Here is an 18,648-nt window from a genome sequence, read left to right as displayed (position 1 = left end):
GGGATGTGAATGAATACTTGAAATAATTTTCACTCACATTTCCCAGAGCTAACAAGGAGCTCAGCCGTTAGTACGCGTGGATGGAACAATCCCCGTCTAAGGATATATGTGAAGCAGTAGATATCTTAGCCGTCTCAGATGAATAATATGTAAAGAGACAGAGAAATCCAGATAGTGCAGTATATACTGATAAAATGAGTAAAATAAAATAATAAAATTCCGTACTCACATTTACTAGAGCAGAACTTGCTCTAGTTTCTATAGCATAGGTGGTATAGTCCCCACCAAGGAGCAAGATGGTAACCAGGAAGTAAAAATTAGAATTTTACTTTTTACTTCCTGGTTACCATCTTGCTCCTTGGTGGGGACTATATCACATATTATCTACTTTTTTGTTTATTCAGACCAAAGCACACCTCCCTGCATGTGACTTATACAGCCTTCCTAAACATGCCTGCAAAGAGTAATCTAATGTTTATACTTCCTTTATTACAAATGCTGTTTAATTTAGAATTTCGTATCTCCTGTTCTGTGAATAGCTTACTAGACCATGCAGAAGCCTTCTGTGTGTGATTAAAGTTCAATTTAGAGGACAGGAGATTAAAAAAAAAAAAAAAAAAAAAAAAACTTTTAAAGTAAATTAGATCTGATTGAAAATGAAACCATTGTATTTCATGCAGTCTGTCTGTCATAGCCAGGGGAGGTGTGGCTAGGGCTGCATAAACAGAAACAAAGGTGATGTAACTCATAAATGGCAGCAAATTGAGCAGTGAGACTTCAGGGGTAACACAAAAATAGCTTCATTAAGCTAAAATGGTTTTGGTGACTTTAGAGTCCCTTTAACTATTAATTGAGCCTTTATCCAAAAAATGGGGGATTATTCACTAAACACCTAATTGTGACTTGAACACCAAAATTCAGAATATTATAGTCAAGCTGTGACTGTGTTGTAGAATTAAAAAGGCAGAAAAGTGAAGAAAATCCCTCAATTACAAAATATATGCGGCCACAACTCCAAAATTAAAAAAGCGGAAACTGGTTTTACTGGTATACGTATGTCAGTTAACAGGTGTAAAAACAGGGTTACCTTCTTGGTGCTGGAATCTCCCCAGTAATCAAATGGTACTTCACACAGGACAAGTTTGTTGATCCGCACACATAGGGAATCCCCAAAAATACATCAGAAAAAAATGCACATTTATTGAAGTCAAAAATGAAAATACATATTGCAAGATACTAGAACAGCAGTCCTCACGTATGCTGTATTGATCCAAGCATGTGAAATTGAAAAAAATGGTTATGAGTGAACAAAGTATAAAAAGTCCAAAACCTGAACATAGGACCACCCGCAGCTGCTGTACAGGGGGGAAAGCACCAAAGAAGCAGACCCTAAAGAAAGATTAGAGAAGCCCTGGCCGCGTTTCGCACCACTCCTGTTGCTTTCTCAACAGGTTTGGAGCTTTGATGTACTTTTGGGGATTCCCTATGAGTGCGGAGCAACAAACTTGTCCTGTATGTGTTGTAGAATTACTCAGAATCAACACTTTATGCCTTTTGTTTTTTTTCTAACTTGTTTTTTAGTAAATAAATAAAGTGTGGTAGTCAACCAATTTGAAATCGTAAGCCAAAAAAATGCAGGTTTAGAATTTGCCCAGCATTGTTATAGTATATTAAAACTTGGTTGTCATGTGAATTCTTTGTTCTCAGCTGCTGTGTTATTAGCATCTAGTAATGCACAATTATTTCAATTATATATTTTCAAAGTAATGTACCTGGTGATTAGACAAAACATTATTTGCCTTGTCTGTGCATTATTGTGATGCCAATTGCCAAATCTTTGGTATACATTTTAAAAGAAAATGGAGCAGAAGGCTAACACAAGTTATAGGTGATTTTCAATATTTAATTAATGATCGTGACAGTAATAATAAAGCTGTTAACAGGGTAAATCACAACTACAAAATCTTAAAGAGACACTCCAAACCTCTAAAGTAGTTTAGCTTTCTGAAATGTGTAAAAGACAGGGTTCTTTGGATTTTCATTTTGCAAAAAGTGCAGCACAGTGAAGCTAAACTCTAGATGGAGACAACTGAGCACCTGCCTTGCAAAGAATTCTAATTGAACAGCATTGGATGTCTGTGATTGGACAGCCACAGAAAGACTGGGCTGGGGAAGGATGGGAAGGCTTGCAAAAGCTGCAGTCAAGAGATCTGTGTCTTTTGTAACGTGTTTTAGGTATAATCCCAATAAAGATTGGGGTATCTATTAAACAGTGATTTTAAAAAAAATATATGTATTTGGCAGTGGAGTGTCCTTTTAAGCAGCAAAATCCAACAAATATATGCTGTAACAGATCAGTTTTAGAACAACACTTGTGTAGAATATCAAACAATACCACCCAAAGGTGCTTGTAAATATGACACTCCAAAAAAAGGCTAAAGAAAAATGTAACATATCATATTAACCCTTTAGAAACAAGCAAGTATGGGTGCATAAGTAACCCGTGTTAGTGAAATTCTTTGTCACTTTGCAGGTGTATGAAGGGTGTGGCCATACCAACCATGTATAGAATTCCATAATCAATGTAACACGTTAGCTGCTACTGTGCTTAGTCACTAAACATTAGTTATAATCCTAATGGAATGCTGCAAAGTATATTGCCTCTCTTCCACTTGTCACAAATATTTTTACTAGCTTTCGACTGCTAGTAAAAGCAGACAAACTGGTTTTATTTTGCAAAGTAGATATTGATATAACTGGATTCCGAATTTATTTCACTGTATCCTGAAGGAAATCAGGCCGTCGAGGTCTCTGAACGCTTTATCTGTGGGGAATGTAACAGGAATGTGCTGGGGGAACAGAGGAAATGAGCACAGATGTACAGGGTATTGTGACGATGGAAAATTAGGGAAATCTTCCTGTCCTCGTGTGCTCCAACTTAATCTGGATCAAGACTACTGACTTTTAACTTTTCGTGTCTGTGGATGCAGTTTGATGTAAAGAGCATGTAATATAATTTACATGTAATGGCATGTAAATTAACAGTCTGTATATATCCCTACTTTTTAAAAGTATACTTTGCAGTTAATAATGTCTCTTGGACAATTGCATTTAGGAAAGGCTCCAAATAGATCACGAAAAACCTTAGAAATGGATTATAAATATTCATAAATAAATAATTCATAATACTAGGTAATTTCTAAAAACAGATATTTTAATTGAAGTGCATTATAACTATACTACAATACTTTTCCAAAATGCAAGGTCCTAATGAATGAATGTTAATTTATGTTAATTTTCAATTTTGGCTGTTATGAGCTATCTATCCTGTTATTGCTATATCCTGGAAATGCACCTTATACCCTTTTCCTTCCACATTTTCCATTCTTTCTTTTTTTTTTTTTATTCTTTTTTTTTTTTTTTCAGTGCATAAAGTTAAGTCATAACATATCCGTAATGCCATTCAACATAGTAACATATAATCAAATAGTCAAACGGGTGCAATACATGCATGGCTTAGAGAAAGTGTGCACTTGTTGTGGTCTAGGCAGTCATTGGGATCTGTCTGGCTCCATGTGCTTTTAATTTTCAAATGGGCTCAGCCTGGTTGGGCGGGGGCGTTAATGGTATAGACAAGTCGCGGGTAAGGTACCGCCTGTGAGGGCGACCATTGATAGTTTAGGACGTCTTATATCCAGAGGACTATTGGTTAGTCCTCTCGACTTTCAGGCACTATGTTAAGCCATGTCTATGGGTCGATTAGGGAATTCGATAGTCTTGGCTAGGTCGAGTGTAATGGTAGTGGTCTGTTCTGTACTGGCTAGGGTTGTAGGAGAGCGAGAGCAGTGATCCATTTCAGGTAATGACTATAGGGTACCTGTCAGCACGGGGTACATTTGTAGTGTTGCATGGTCGCTCCTGTGCTGACTTTCCTTAATTCCTAAAGGGCGTTGGAGGGTGGGGGAAGGGGTGTTGCACAACCCAGAGCTAACTTGTTTTACCCAGCCAGTGTAGGCTTGAGTGAGACTACCGTTGGGTGGGCAGTGCTTCGGCATCAGTGGGGGGAGTACTGTGCGTACTGAGATATTTTAAATGTAGATTATAAGTGTAAGGAGAAAAGAAAAACATGAACAGCAATAACAATAACCATAACAGAAGAGTACTTGTGTGGTCAGCGTAGGCTTCAGGTCATGGTCCCAGGTTGCGTAGTAGGTAGCCCTGTGGTACTGTAGGGCAGTCCCAGCATAGCAAGTAAGGCAGGACCCTCTCCCGGGTCAGATACTTTGAAGGATTTATTGTCCTTGGTTACCCAGAGCGATCTAGGGGTTGCCCACCTGTATGTGACTCTGTTTGTAGGGTGGGGGTTATGGGCTTGTGCCATGCAAGTGTGCCTCTGCTCGGGTCTTGGAAGAAGGCTATTTGGTGGGTCTCAAAGTTGTAGGGCACTTTTCCTGTAATAGCAGCCATCAGGGCTATTTTATTTGTAAGAGTTTGGCATCGTAAGATAAGGTTGCGGGGTGCCACCTTTGGCGCTTGCAGTGATTTGGCAATGCGATACACGCCATCAAATGCGAAGTGTTTCGCTTGCCTGGTGGGTAGGAGCCAGACCACTAAGCACCTTATAAAATGGGGAACTCCTCCAGCGGTACCCCTGATCTTAACATGCTTCCTCCTTCCCCTGTCATCACTTGCCTGGTGATAGTGGTCTGCGTGGCTTGCATCTGGGTAACTATATCTTTCAATGCATTTAGGTCTTGTCGCAGGACTCTCACCTCCCCTTCTGCGGCTTGAGTGCGGGCTGTCACCACCTGTACCTCTGCTGCTAGCCCCTTCAGGTCTGCCTGCCACATTTGCTGTAAGTTGCGTTGGAGTCCAGCCAGCATGTTTTGAATATCCTGCTGATTCTCCTGTGATCTGTGGATTTTCTCCATCTGTGTTGGCTGTGGCCATGCTGTGCACTGAGTTCTCATATTCAGACCTCTTAGGTGAGGCTTCCATGGCGACTTGGGTCCGTGTGGGTGCAGGGGATTGTAGCATGATGCCTATGTCCCGTTGTGGCTTTGGTGCACATTGGGTCGGTTTTTGGGACCTTCTTCCCATTTCTTCTGGAGTGTAGAAATCCTACTCTGAACGCTGTGAGCCCATCTCGAGCCAAGCTGCTAACTCTCCAACCAGGTCCTGTGGACGGGTGCTTGGGCGGTAGGCCGCAGAGCCTTTGATGCAGCGTTTTCTGCCCAGGGTTTGGAAGAAAGGCATCTGCAGATTCAGCAGAGTACCTTGAGTTGATGTCTGTAGCCGGTTTCAGCAGATGGGCTTTGGTTTTGCCGATAGCGCTTGGATTCTGCCTTAGGATATCGGAGCTGTTGGAAATGGTGGCTGCTCCATTGCGCTGCAGGCTCCATCCCTCCCTCCCCCCCATTTACCATTCTTAATCTGTTCTTTCTCTTTGTCTCCTTTACCCCTTTAATACAATCCTGGAGTATAAAGATGTTTACTTTATTTTATTTTGCAGAATGAAATATTGTCCATAAAGCCTCACTCACCCTCATTTACACTCTAGTAATGACTACCAGCCTGTAGATTAACGAATATCTCTGCGGGAAGCTACCAGTCCCTGATATAATAATTGGAAAGTTCATAAATGTTAACTTACCCATTACTGTCAAATAGTGCAGAAAGTTTCACTGGGTGATAGCATTCTTACAGTCAGAGAGGGGGGTAGTGAATGGACTCTAGCATTTCACTGTCAGCATTACATTAGCACCACAGAGACTAAAAAAGTGCTATAGCCATTTTAAGTACCTTTATTTTAGAAATGTGTGATTTAACATTATGCATTATGTTCAAATTCAGACATTCTTTGTATAATATTTTTATAGTAAAGTGCACTACTAGTAATGGCTGCAGGGTCCTTACAAATACACATAGGCAAAGCTTTTGACTATTTTTTATTTATATATTTTGTCACACCTGAGAAAAATTGCATTTTTGCTTTTATATTAATATTTCAGACTCTGTGTGAAATACTGCAAGAAAAAGGGCACTGTATATAGTCTAAAGCTTTGAATTCCCAAAATATGTTTATAAAGGATAAACAAATAAGTAAAAAATGTAAAATGTGTAAAGTTATATGTTTTTTAGTTTGTCTGCACAACAATCTACAGACATGGGAAAAAAAGAACACACTCTTTGAATTCAATGGCTTTACATTTCAGGGCATAATAACAAACTCTTCCTTAGCAGGTCTTACAATTATGTAAATACAACCTCAGATGAACAACACATTACATAAAACACATTTATTTAACAAAGATAAAGCCAAAATGGAGAAGCCATGTGTGAAAAACTAAGTACTCCCTTGCTTCTTCTTCTATAGGAATTAAGAGGCTAAATAGCAGACAGGTCATGCTAATAAAATACCTTTGATTAATTGATCATCAGCAAGTGTGGCCACCTCTATAAAAGTTTACTGATCTGGAGAATTCAGGTGTGTGTTAAAACAATGCTAATGAGGAAAGACACCAGCAATGATCTTAAAGAAGCAACTGTTGCTGCCCATCAAACTGGGGAGGGTTATAAGGCTATTTCCAAGTAATGTAAAGTCCATCATTGTACAGTGAGAAAGATTATTCAAAAATGGAAAGCATTCGGGGGGGGCGTGGCCGACTGCCGAGAGAAACAGACGTGAATGTGTGGAGCTCCGTACCGGCATAAACTAAAGTAAGCACTTACCCGACAACCGGCTCCCGAAATCGGCCACACACACACGCCACCCGCACAGAGACACAAATGGGGCGAAAAAATAAAAAAAGTCGCCAGCCAGAGACACCCAAAATGTCCGATATTAGGCTATCATTTTCAAGGCCTACTCCACAGGCAGCCGCCAAGATGGCGGCCGCAGTCAGCAGCGAGGAGGAGGATTCCCAAGATGAAAGGGAAAGCCTTACTTCACCCACAGCAGAGTCTGAACCCCCATGCCCTGACACAGAATCAGAGGCAGAATCATCCCCTGTCACAAAAAGAGACATTAGGGACCTCTTACAAGAAATGAGAGAGGTGTGGAAGGCTGATATACTAAGCACACAGAAAGAGGTGGGGGACATCCAGCAAAGGCTCACAGCACTGGAAACTAGAGAAAGAGCAAGGGACCAGCAGACACAAAACTCCCAAGACACAATGCTGACCCTCTCCTCACAGGTCCAGAAACTCACTCGGACTATCACCACAATGGAAGCTCGACACAGAAGGCGGAATATACGCCTCAGGGGGATACCGGACAATATAGAAGGAGAGCAATTACTACCCTACATCCACCGCCTATTGACTACAATGGGCCTTAAAGGAGGCACTGATCCCACAGCCATAGTATCAGCATTTCGTATCCGGAAGGCTGCAACGGCTCCCGAAAACGCAACCAGAGACACTATAGTGGTCACAAAGGACATGGTGACCCGCTCCGCAATTATGTCCCGTTCAAGAGACCTGGGCACTGTGCAAATGGAAGGCAGCACGGTGGCCCTCTATGGGGACTTACCATTCGCAGTACTCGCGGAACGGAGGCAGCTAGCACCAGCGGCCAAACAACTACGAGACGCAGGAGTAAGATACAGGTGGGGAGCAGATGGATCCCTGGAGGTAACACGGGGAAACCAGACGCTCACCCTGACATCTAAAGACGACCAAAAGGAATTCCTTTGCCAGCTGCACCTCCCAGATCCTGACGGGCCAGACTCCGAAGAAAGAGACACAGTGTCGCAGCGTACTCCCAATAGTAATCTGGGTCCGGTGAAACATATGTACATATCGAAACTGACCAAGAGACGTTCTCAAACCTCACCACACAGTAGCTGCACGCATGCCCTCGGACCCCGCATGGATGACCAGCTGGGGCGTAAATAGCGCAAGAGCCGACACCGCCTGAACACTCACCTAATCTCCACTTAAACTTTTTCAAATGCATCCCCAACAGATGTTTGTTATTATTATTATAATCTGACGTAAAATGTAGACTTAGTCATGTCGACACCCGTCATTCTATAGCACAGAAAATTTTAAGTTGTTGTTGTAATTTTACTGATGCTTAAATCGTACTATCACCTGTATATTATGGCAAAGCTATACCATGAATATCCAAACACTAATAAAAACATAAATTGAAAAAAAAAAAATGGAAAGCATTCCAGACAGTTGCCAATCTTTCCAGGAGTGGACATCCCAGCAAATTCACCCCAAGGTCAGAACGTGCAATCTTAGACTATACAGGCCTCGGTTAGCATGTTAAATGTTAAGATTCCTAACAGTACAATAAAAAAAAGACAGAACTAGCATGGTTTGTTTGGAAGGTTTGCCAGGAGAAAGCCTCTTCTCTCTAAAAAGAACATGGCAGCATGGTTTAGGTTTGCAAAGTTGCATCTGAACAAAGCACAAGACTTCTGGAACATTGTCCATTGGACACACAAGACTAAAGTGGATATGTTTGGCCATAATACACAGCGCCACGTTTGGCAATAACCAAGCAGAGAATATCCGCACAAACACTTCATACCAACTGTCAAGCACGTTGGTGGAGGGGTGATGTTTTGGGCTTGTTTTGCAGCCACAAGACCTGGGAACCTTGCAGTCATTGAGTGAACCATGAACTCCTCTGTATACCAAAGTATGCTAGAGTCAAATGTGAGGCCATCTCTCCGACAACTAAAGCTTGGCTGAAATTGGGTTATGTAACAGGACAATGATCCAAAGGACATCAGCAAATCTACAGCAGAATGGCTGAAAAAGAAAGGAATCAAGGTGTTGCAATGGCCCAGTCAAAGTCCAGACCTCAACCTGACTGAAATGCTGTGACAGGACCTTATGAGAGCCATGCATGAACAAATGCCAGCAAACCTTAAAGAACTGAGGCAACGTTGTAAACATCATAAGCAGGGCCGGACTGGGAATTAAAAGCAGCCCTGGAAAAAAAATATTTACCAGCCCCATAATGCGTTGCGCCAGCATAGTGTGCAGATACAGAGTTAGAAAAGATAACTTAAAATTAAAAATTATTACTCCAACGTGGAAAAAAGCACACATAAGCTTAAAAAAAAAACAAGAGTGCAGATTTATTTTAAGCAGACGTGCCTTTGCATGTAATCAATGTTTCAGTCCAACTACCTTGACATATTAAGGGAACCTTGGTAATGGGACTGAAATGGTGAATGTATGTAGGGCACAACTGTGAAACATTTACGTTCTCTTGTTTATTTTGAAGTCCTGTGGGTGCGCTCTTCACTTTAAATATGTTATTGTGCTGGAGTATGCACCTAGCAACAAGACTCGGCCAATATCTGCTCATTACATATAGTACATATCAATGACATTTCTCTGTGTATTATGCATATATAAATGTACATTAATATATGTGTAAATATTAAAGGCATAATTATTTATATATATATCTCTCTCTCTTTCTCTCTCTCTTGTGTCTCTTTCTCTCTCTCTCTTGTATCTCTTTCTCTCTCGTGTCTCTCTCTCTCTCTCTCTCTCTCTCTTGTGTCTCTTTCTCTCTCTCTCGTGTCTCTTTCTCTCTCTCTCGTGTCTCTTTCTCTCTCGTGTCTCTTTCTCTCTCTCGTGTCTCTTTCTCTCTCTCGTGTCTCTTTCTTTCTCTCTTTGTGTCTCTTTCTCTCTCTTGTGTCTCTCTCTCTTGTGTCTCTCTCTCTTGTGTCTCTCTCTCTTTCTGTGTCTCTTTCTCTCTTTCTGTGTCTCTTTATCTCTCTCTTTCTGTGTCTCTTTCTCACCTTTCTGCGTCTTTTTCTCTCTCTCTTTCTGTGTCTCTTTCTCTCTTTCTGTGTCTCTCTCACCTTTCTGTGTCTCTTTCTGTCTCTTTCTCACCTTTCTGTGTCTCTTTCTCACCTTTCTGTGTCTCTTTCTCTCTCTTTCTGTGTCTCTTTCTCACCTTTCTGTGTCTCTTTCTCTCTCTTTCTCTCTCTTTCTGTGTCTCTTTCTCTCTCTTTCTGACCTTTCTCCTACCTCCCCCCATCCCCCCCATTTACCTGAGAGGAGTCAGGGGGGCCGGCCGTGCTCCACGCTGGAGCTCCTGGGCTGCAGCCTCGCCGGTCCGGCGGCACTCTTAATGCTGAGGACTGAAGGAGGAGGGAGCATGTCTCTCTACCATGCTCCCTCGCGGTTCCCACAATTCACAGCAGCTGCTGCTGTGAATTGTGGGAACCGCGAGGGAGCATGGTAGAGAGACATGCTCCCTCCTCCTTCAGTCTTCAGCATTAAGAGTGCTGGCGAGGCTGCAGCCCGGCTGCTCCAGCGTGGAGCATGGCCGGCCCCCTCTAAGTGTGCCACCGGACCGGCCACCCGGTGGCACATGTAAAAACAGGGGGGGTGTACTAGCGCTAATTTTAGTCAATGTGACAAAAAGTGAACAAGCTGCTTCAACTTCAAATTCTTATCTTTATACAATAGTAGAAAAGTGAGACGTGAAGTGAAGCGCTGATATTTTAAACAATGTGAGGTATAAAAATACAAGGATAATACCTTAAATTCATACATACAGGTCCATAAGTGCCATATAGTACCTTAAAATAAAACACAAATAAAACAAAATAGTGTATCCTGTGATATAAAAAAGGTATATAAAATGAAATAGATTTCCCACTCACACTTTCGAGAGCTAATAGATATAGCTCAATAAAATTGCCTGTAGGATCCGTAAAGGCGATCCTAATCCCTTCTTTTGGTGGGAATTCTTCCTCTTCCTTGGTCTCTAGAATCAGGAGAGGTATATGGTGCAGTACCTTAGATAAAAACTTTCCAAAAGAATAAAATAAAATGGGTACTTACAAACCCAGAGCCTTCCAAATCGGCTCTGATCAGGAGCATATGTGGTTGAGGACCACAAACCTTCTTTGTGCAAATATAAGTAGCAGGAACAATGCCAGTAGTGTTTAAAAAATATATATATAAACACTTTATTACATAAAACTATATTACATTTAAAAACACTTTACTAGGCATTAAAAAAGTCAAATTTCCATGAAGACAAGTAATCTCCAACTTTCCAGGACGCGTTTCGCTGTAGCAGCTTCCTCAACTGGATATTCAAAAATGGAAAAGTCTTCATTTTCCTCCTTGGACCTGTTCCTGCTTTTATACAACTTCATAAATCCGTATTATCAGTCGGGCTTGTAAATTCGCGGGCTATCTCCATGGAAACGGTGACGCCCTGCGTTTCAAGCCTCACTTTCAGTTCTTTCTCGTGGTTCCGCCATCACTTCCGGTCACGTGGGGGTATGCCGATACGTCATGCGTTCCAAATTTGCGGTTCATTGGGATCGTATTTCCGTGTGTGTCTGCACAGTATAAACTATAAATCATTTGGAAAGCTTTTTCTAAGAGTATTGAATAATTTGGAAAGCTTATTAAATCGACACCCTATTAGTCAGAGGATATCTGGGAGCCTATGTGAAATATGTGATGCGGTATCTGTAATGTAATTATTCAATAAACAGAGATTTATGGAAAACTGACAAATGGAATTGGCAATTATAGTAGAATTTGCCCAATTCAGCCAAATTCAGCCATTGTTTCAGCTTGATTATTTTGGCTTAAGATTTCCGATCCCCTTGTAAAAATTTCCACATTTCCCAATTTAGTGAATAAATCCCCTAGAAATTCTTGTGTATAGAGAAATTCTTTGTAAAACATTTATACATTAACACATAATACATTAATAATAGCCAAATAATCCTACACAAGGGATTACAAGTAAATATGCATGTTTTGGACAACACTTTCATTGTTATTCACTAAATTTAGATTCAAAATCAAAGTGAATTCCAAAATGAATGTGGAAATAGCCAGACTAGGGAAATTGTTCTCCAAGTCACTGATGCTTCCAGTTTGGCTACTCTAACCTTAAATCTGAAATTCACTTGGAAATCTCACTTTAGTAAATTACTGTGAATGTATGAAAATACTTCTTTTTTTCTTTTAATTTATTTGCCAAAAAGGAAAGGTTTAGAATTGAAAACCGTGTAGATATATAGATGTGTGTATATTTTTTTTATTTGATTTTGTAGTAAGTAAAATTAACTCCAATATTTGTGTACTGGAATTCAGATTGCAAGATGAAAAGTTACATTTTTGTGTATAAATGACAGTGGTGTCTTTGCATAAGCATGTAGTTCTTGCTTACACATTTATGTATATCTATGTACCCATGGTCCTGTTCCACATGGATCCACAGTGCCAGGCAGTCCTCACAAAGCTGAGTTTGATTCCTATGTACCTTCCCTCCCAGTAAGCCAGCATTTTACTGCTTACTCAGGAGAAAGACACCATTCATTCCAAAGCCCCATTTAATTACCTCGAAACTGAAGAGGCTTCTCTGAAATGTAAACTTGTGGAGTAGAATGTGTGAGGGGCACCAAAAAAGCTGTTTGGAATGAGAAACGTTAACCTCTCTGATCATCTGTAGAGGTACAAGAGATTGCCATGTGAGGAAAAATATAGGATCTGCTCAGATACACCTAAATATACTGTGCTTCTATTCCATTAAGAAATCAATGCATTAATAATAAAAAACAATAAACATACATCTCATATACAGGATCATTCATTAAGGTGTGCATTGTCAGGAATTGAAAGTGAATTTAAAAAGTTAAACCAAAATAATCAAACATATCTGACTTAGATAATTTAGAAATGTGACTATTTTGGCCTAAATTTGATATTTACTTCCTGACAAATCATATTTTAGGAAATGTTAAATTCTTATGATGCTCTCCACAAGCCTTAAAGGAACACTCTGGGCACCATAACAACTGTGCCAGGAGGTTCGTGGTCTCTGTCTTACAAGAAGGGGTTAAAATGTCCTCAAACGTAAAACCCCAAAGGTTCCCTCCAGCGGTAAATCTCCAATTCCTCCAGCGGCATCTGTCTTCTGAAATCATGAAACATGGAGTGACACCAGGCAGAGGCGCCACTGATTGAGAAGAGTGGTCAGCTGATGCTCTAAGCAAATTAGTAGCTCCCCATTTCTAATATGCTAGCCAATTTTAGAAGCATACAAAGGCTTCCGGGCTACATAACAGTTTTAATAAAGTTGTGAAGGTGCACAGGTGTTCCTTTCATGGCTAAGGATCACGGGAACTATAGATCCTTATTTAGTCCTTAAAGGATCACTATAGTGTCAGGAAAACAAACTCGTTTTCCTGACACTATGTCATCCTTGGGGGACCCTCACCCTCAGGGTCCCCCTCCCGCTGGGCTGAAGGGGTTAAAACCCCTTCAGCCAGTTACCTTAATCCAGCGCTGGGTTTCCTCGGCGCTGGTGACCTCTCCTCTCCCGCCGACGTCAGCTCCCGAGTGGAGCGAAATGCGCATGTGCGGGAAGTGCTGCGCTTGCATTCAAACATTTCTCAATGCTTTCCTATGGCCTTTCTGCACGCTGGATGCGAATTTCGCATCTAGCGTCGCAGAAGTGCCTCTTGCGGCTGTCAGGTAGACAGCCACTAGAGGCTGGATTAACCCTGCTATGTAAACATAGCAGTTTCTCTGAAACTGCTATGTTTACATGTGAAGGGTTAAAACCTGAGGGACCTGGCACCCAGACCACTTTATTGAGCTGAAGTGGTCTGGGTGACTATAGTGTCCCTTTAAATAGAAACTGTAGGCATTGTAACTGCTTCATCTCAATGAACTGGTTATAGTGTCTGGAGTTCCGTGGTGCCATTGTAGTGCCTGATGTTGCCTGAACATCACAGTAATTAAGTTTCATCTGACATTACATTCCGTGCACATACACAGCTAGCTACCCTTTTCAGCACTGCTCTCATACTGTTACACACTTGGAGGCTCATGTGGACATTGTCCACAGCCCAATCCACAAAACTCTGAATGGAGTTGTGAATGAGTTTAAAGTAAGTATCTTTTTTAAGTAGTTTAATATATAACCTATACAATGCCTTCTAAAATGGTTTCAGTGTCCTGAAAACTGCAGTGTCCCTTTAAGGGCATAGCGTTACAGTTTTCATGAATATACAGATTAGTTATCTATGTACACTAGATTGTGAGCTCATTTGATTCTTCACCTCCTATGTCTTCCAACGTTATTTATTTTTGTCAGTTCCTTGTTGATAAATTTTATTGTATAACTGTAAATTTACACAGAAAATGTTGACACTAAAAATGAAAATAATATTAACCATTTACACTTCTCAATATCTTGCTTAGAAAAACAGAAGGGAGTGTGGTAACTGCAGTAGTAAAACAAACACAAAGAGTCATACTAGTGCAACACTAATGAAAAAAACTCTTTAATAGTAGGACTTATAAACTTATGGACCCCCATAACTTCAAACAATAACAAAATGTTTCAGGATCCCTATCGTCTTTTTTTTTTTTTTAATGCTTATTTATTCAAGAATGTCATATATAGTCAGATGCAATACTTAGATTTGGTTTGAAAAAGTATTTTTTTTAACAATTGAATTTTTTTTACATCCTCTTTTCATTTTATACTACAAAAGAAAATAGAATCAACCCAAACCTAAGCGAACTAAACAGTAACTGTCCTCTTCCCCACGCCCCAGCCACCCAATTAACCCCTTAAGGACCAAACTTCTGGAATAAAAGGGAATCATGACAACCAGTTACTAAGTCATGTGCGGATTTTGGACACGTCTGGTATGTAGAGTTCGATAATGCAAAGTTTGGAGGTGGAGTAGAGAGTCAAGGTGGTGGCTCTCTGAAGACAATCAAGAGGGTTATTCTAGTCCTCAAGGATAAAGTGTCATGTTAAGGATTGGCAGTAATGTCTTATCTGGAAGTTTGTATAGGTTGGCCCTGCCAATATAGGATATGGGTAACGTTCTCAAGTGGTCTTTTTTGATGAAGATTGGAGAAAGGATAGGAGGAATATTTAGGTTATAAGTTTGAGGTAGGGTTTTCTGAATCAATATCCCTACATATTTGAGAGCCTCTGGCTGGCAGGTAGAGAAAATATATTTGGAAGGGAAAAGAGCCCCTCCCCAGGTGGAGTTTTATTTTATTTGTGCCAATTTATTGTCAGTCCCGCAAAGGCTTGCATATTAATAAAACAGTGGCATGGGGAGTGGGGGATTGGAAGGGGATAGGGTGATACATAATGGGGCAAAGTACAGTTTAGTTAGGAGTAGAATCTGACCTTTGTTATAGTAAAGATACTTATAATGCATTTTTGTTTGCTGTATTTCTAGGTGAAAATAGTTTATTTTTTAGCTGTTTGTTTAGTTTTTACTATAAGAATGAAGCTCAAATGATTGAAGAGAGATGAGTACTTTGACAAACCTTTTCACTAAAAAGGATTTTTTTTAAAAAAATTGTATATTTGGATTTTGACATACAGAATAAATATAGACATAAAACAAGTAATTATGAAAATGGTATGAACGATATGGACACTAGGTGGTATTGAAGGAAGTATGTTCCTGTAATATGACTGAAACATTTACTTGTTTCTTTTGTTCTTTTTTTAATGTTTATTGTAAAATAAATTAAAAAAAAAAATACAACTCCTGAGCTAACATTGTTGTTTCTGCCACCAGGAAGAAGAAATTATACAAAGGCGTGTGCTTGACTTTCTTTTTAGCCATCACAGTGACTGTCTTGCAGAGGGGTTCTCCTCCTGGTCTTTTCACTCAAGATGAACAGAAGCGTTTGGAATCCTCAGAGCTTTTGAGTGCACACAAAAGAGACACTCACCTCAGCAATGATGGCTTCTGGGCACCCAAGGCAGACAGACTCTTCACGGAGACACCTTATAACACTGACCAGCCGTCAGAGTGGGATATAATCTCCATTAATTGCACTGCCAACTCGAACCTCACCAAATTAAGTTGGTTCACAACGTTGGAGCCTAACTTCCAGCAATTCCTACTGTACAGGCACTGCCGCTATTTCCCTATGATTATAAATAACCCACAAAAATGTAGTGGGAGCATTACACTTTTAATAGTGGTTAAATCAATAATTACTCAGCATGATCGCAGGGAAGTAATTCGCAAAACGTGGGGCAAGGAGAAGGAGGTGGATGGTAAAAAAATAAAGACACTCTTTCTCTTGGGGACAGCAATGAAAGAAGATGAGCGAGCCAATTACCAAAAACTTTTGGAGTATGAGAATAAGATATATGGAGATATACTACAATGGGACTTTCTAGATTCCTTCTTTAATCTGACTTTAAAAGAGGTCCACTTTCTAAAGTGGATGAACATTTACTGCCACAGTGTGCACTATATATTTAAAGGGGACGATGATGTGTATGTTAGTCCCAATAACATACTTGAATACGTGGAAGGAAATAGTTCCCCTGATCTCTTCGCGGGCGATGTCCTACAGAAAGCTCGACCCATTCGTAAGAAAGAAAACAAGTACTACATACCCACCTCTCTTTATAACAAGAGTCACTATCCTCCATATGCAGGAGGTGGAGGATTTGTCATGGCAGGTCCCTTGGTTCACAAATTGTTCAAAGCATCAGAGACTTTGGAGCTGTACCCAATTGATGATGTTTTCTTAGGAATGTGTTTGGAAGTGATCCATGTAAGTCCTATCATGCATGAAGGATTTAAAACCTTTGGGATAGTCAAGAACAAAAATAGCAAGATGAACAAGGAGCCATGCTTCTTCAAAAACATGCTAGTGGTGCACAAACTCCTACCAGATGATCTTATGAATATGTGGAAACTTGTCCATAGTAATTTGACCTGCTCACAGAAAGTTAACATACTTTAGTTTTTTGTGACAATGGACCTGGAGGGGTCTTGCCAAATACACGTGGACTATTCTTTTGTACTTTATTTAAAAATTTCTCCCTGGCAGGTTTAGGGAGTATCTTTCAATGATTCCAAATAAGTTAATATGGGGTGGACTATGGTTTTAAGGAATTTATGTACATCAAAGGACTTTAAAGACTCCTGACAAGACAAGGGTACGAGAAGGTACAATACAAATTGTTACTATTAAAGAGCACCTGTTCTCAGTGCTGTGTTTCAACAGTTTTGTATCTGGTTTTGCTCCAATTTAAAAAACATTTTTTTTAATGACAATGAAGAATGGAGCCTTATATGAATCAAGCAGATGCCTAAAAATTAAGCAGATTCCTTAATGTTTCATGAGCCAGTGCTGAGCCTTTGCACTTTTCCTGTGATCTGCTTACACACAATGTTAGTGGATTCCATGAGTGTGTTACTTTAAGATGTAAACAACCTGGAAAAAATGTTTTTTTATTATTTGATAGAGAACCTCTGACAGGTGGACTTGTACACCACCTAACTGCATTGAATCTTTCACTCAGACTTTAACCTTTTGGTGATTTATTTTGAAGCTGTTTTCTTGAAAATTGTACCAATTGCATTAATTTATTAAAGTTCATTTTAAATTAATATAATAAGTGAAATAAATCTTTGAATTTGTGTGAATGGGGATTACAATATTTTAATATTTGATCAACGTGTAATCACTAAAATTAACTTCACATATTCATGTTACAGTCAAACCTTTATATTGTGTATATAAATGTATATATGTACTTTTATACATATGAGTGAGCTGCTCATGTCCGCTTACAACACAGTTGGAGGTTGATTTCTGAGCTGGCTAATGTCGATTCTGTACATATTCCCATGCACAGAATTGCATTCATTGGCTAAGAGGGGTCAGCTGGCACCAGTGGATGGACAGTGGGTTCAACTTCTGACCACTGTGGACCCAGGTAACTAGGTGGTCCCCACCGTGATATGGCTTGCCCCATTAATAAAATATGGGACCAGGGTACGACTGGCATCATAACCTCTACAGCAGGATTTAACTTTTCTGATTACTCCTTATAATCTAATTGGTTGACTACCCTTAAAAAAACATGTAAGGGGAACAGTTATGCTTGTGTGATTATAAAGATGCAAAAATTAACCAAGCAGGAATTTTTGGACAATATGAGAGGATGTTTATTTCAGAATCTTCAGCAGTCAGGGCAAACAAACTGACCCTAGTCCACGATATACTATTTTTATCCTGAATGGTCGAGATCAGGAGTGTCCTTCCTCAGAATTCATTGATGCATGCAAGTTTTCAATTATGCAAAGTCTATAAAAATTTGACTGTTACATATCAAACATTGTTTCCAATTGAGATTGGAAAATGCATAAAGGGTAAATACCCTTTGTGTAAAGCAAGATGTTTGTGATTTTCATGAACATAACATTTTTCCGTTCGCGAACGCGAACTTCCGCAAATGTTCGCAAACGGGCGAACCGCCATAGACTTCAATAGGCAGGCGAATTTTAAAACCCACAGGGACTCTTACTTGCCACAATAGTGATGGAAAAGTTGTTTCAAGGGGACTAACACCTGGACTGTGGCATGCCGGAGGGGGATCCATGGCAAAACTCCCATGGAAAATTACATAGTTGATTCAGAGTCTGCTTTTAATCCATAAAGGGCATAAATCACCTAACATTTCTAAATTGTTTGGAATAACGTGCTTTAAAACATCAGGTATGATGTTGTATCGATCAGGTAGTGTAAGGGTTACGCCCGCTTCACAGTGACAGAACAAACTCCCCGTTTAATGCACCGCAAACAACCGCAAACAGTCCATTTGCACAACCACAAACTCCC

General features: G+C 40.1%; 1 protein-coding gene across 1 annotated transcript in view; it reads left to right on the top strand.

The window, feature by feature from the left end:
* B3GNT7 (UDP-GlcNAc:betaGal beta-1,3-N-acetylglucosaminyltransferase 7) overlaps positions 1-18,085 on the top strand; it is a 28,449-nt gene extending 10,364 nt beyond the window's left edge. The window contains exon 2 of the mRNA XM_063441101.1: positions 15,576-18,085. Within this exon, the coding sequence (XP_063297171.1) occupies positions 15,576-16,764 (1,189 nt within the window). The 3' untranslated portion in view covers positions 16,765-18,085. The remainder of the gene's footprint in view (positions 1-15,575) is intronic.
* Positions 18,086-18,648: the final 563 nt, after the last annotated feature.

This window comes from Pelobates fuscus, chromosome 2, assembly GCF_036172605.1.
Source record: "Pelobates fuscus isolate aPelFus1 chromosome 2, aPelFus1.pri, whole genome shotgun sequence".
In the NCBI taxonomy this organism is placed as follows: domain Eukaryota; kingdom Metazoa; phylum Chordata; class Amphibia; order Anura; family Pelobatidae; genus Pelobates; species Pelobates fuscus.
Note: the sequence above shows the minus strand (reverse complement) of the source record. Positions and strands in the feature narration are given on the sequence as shown.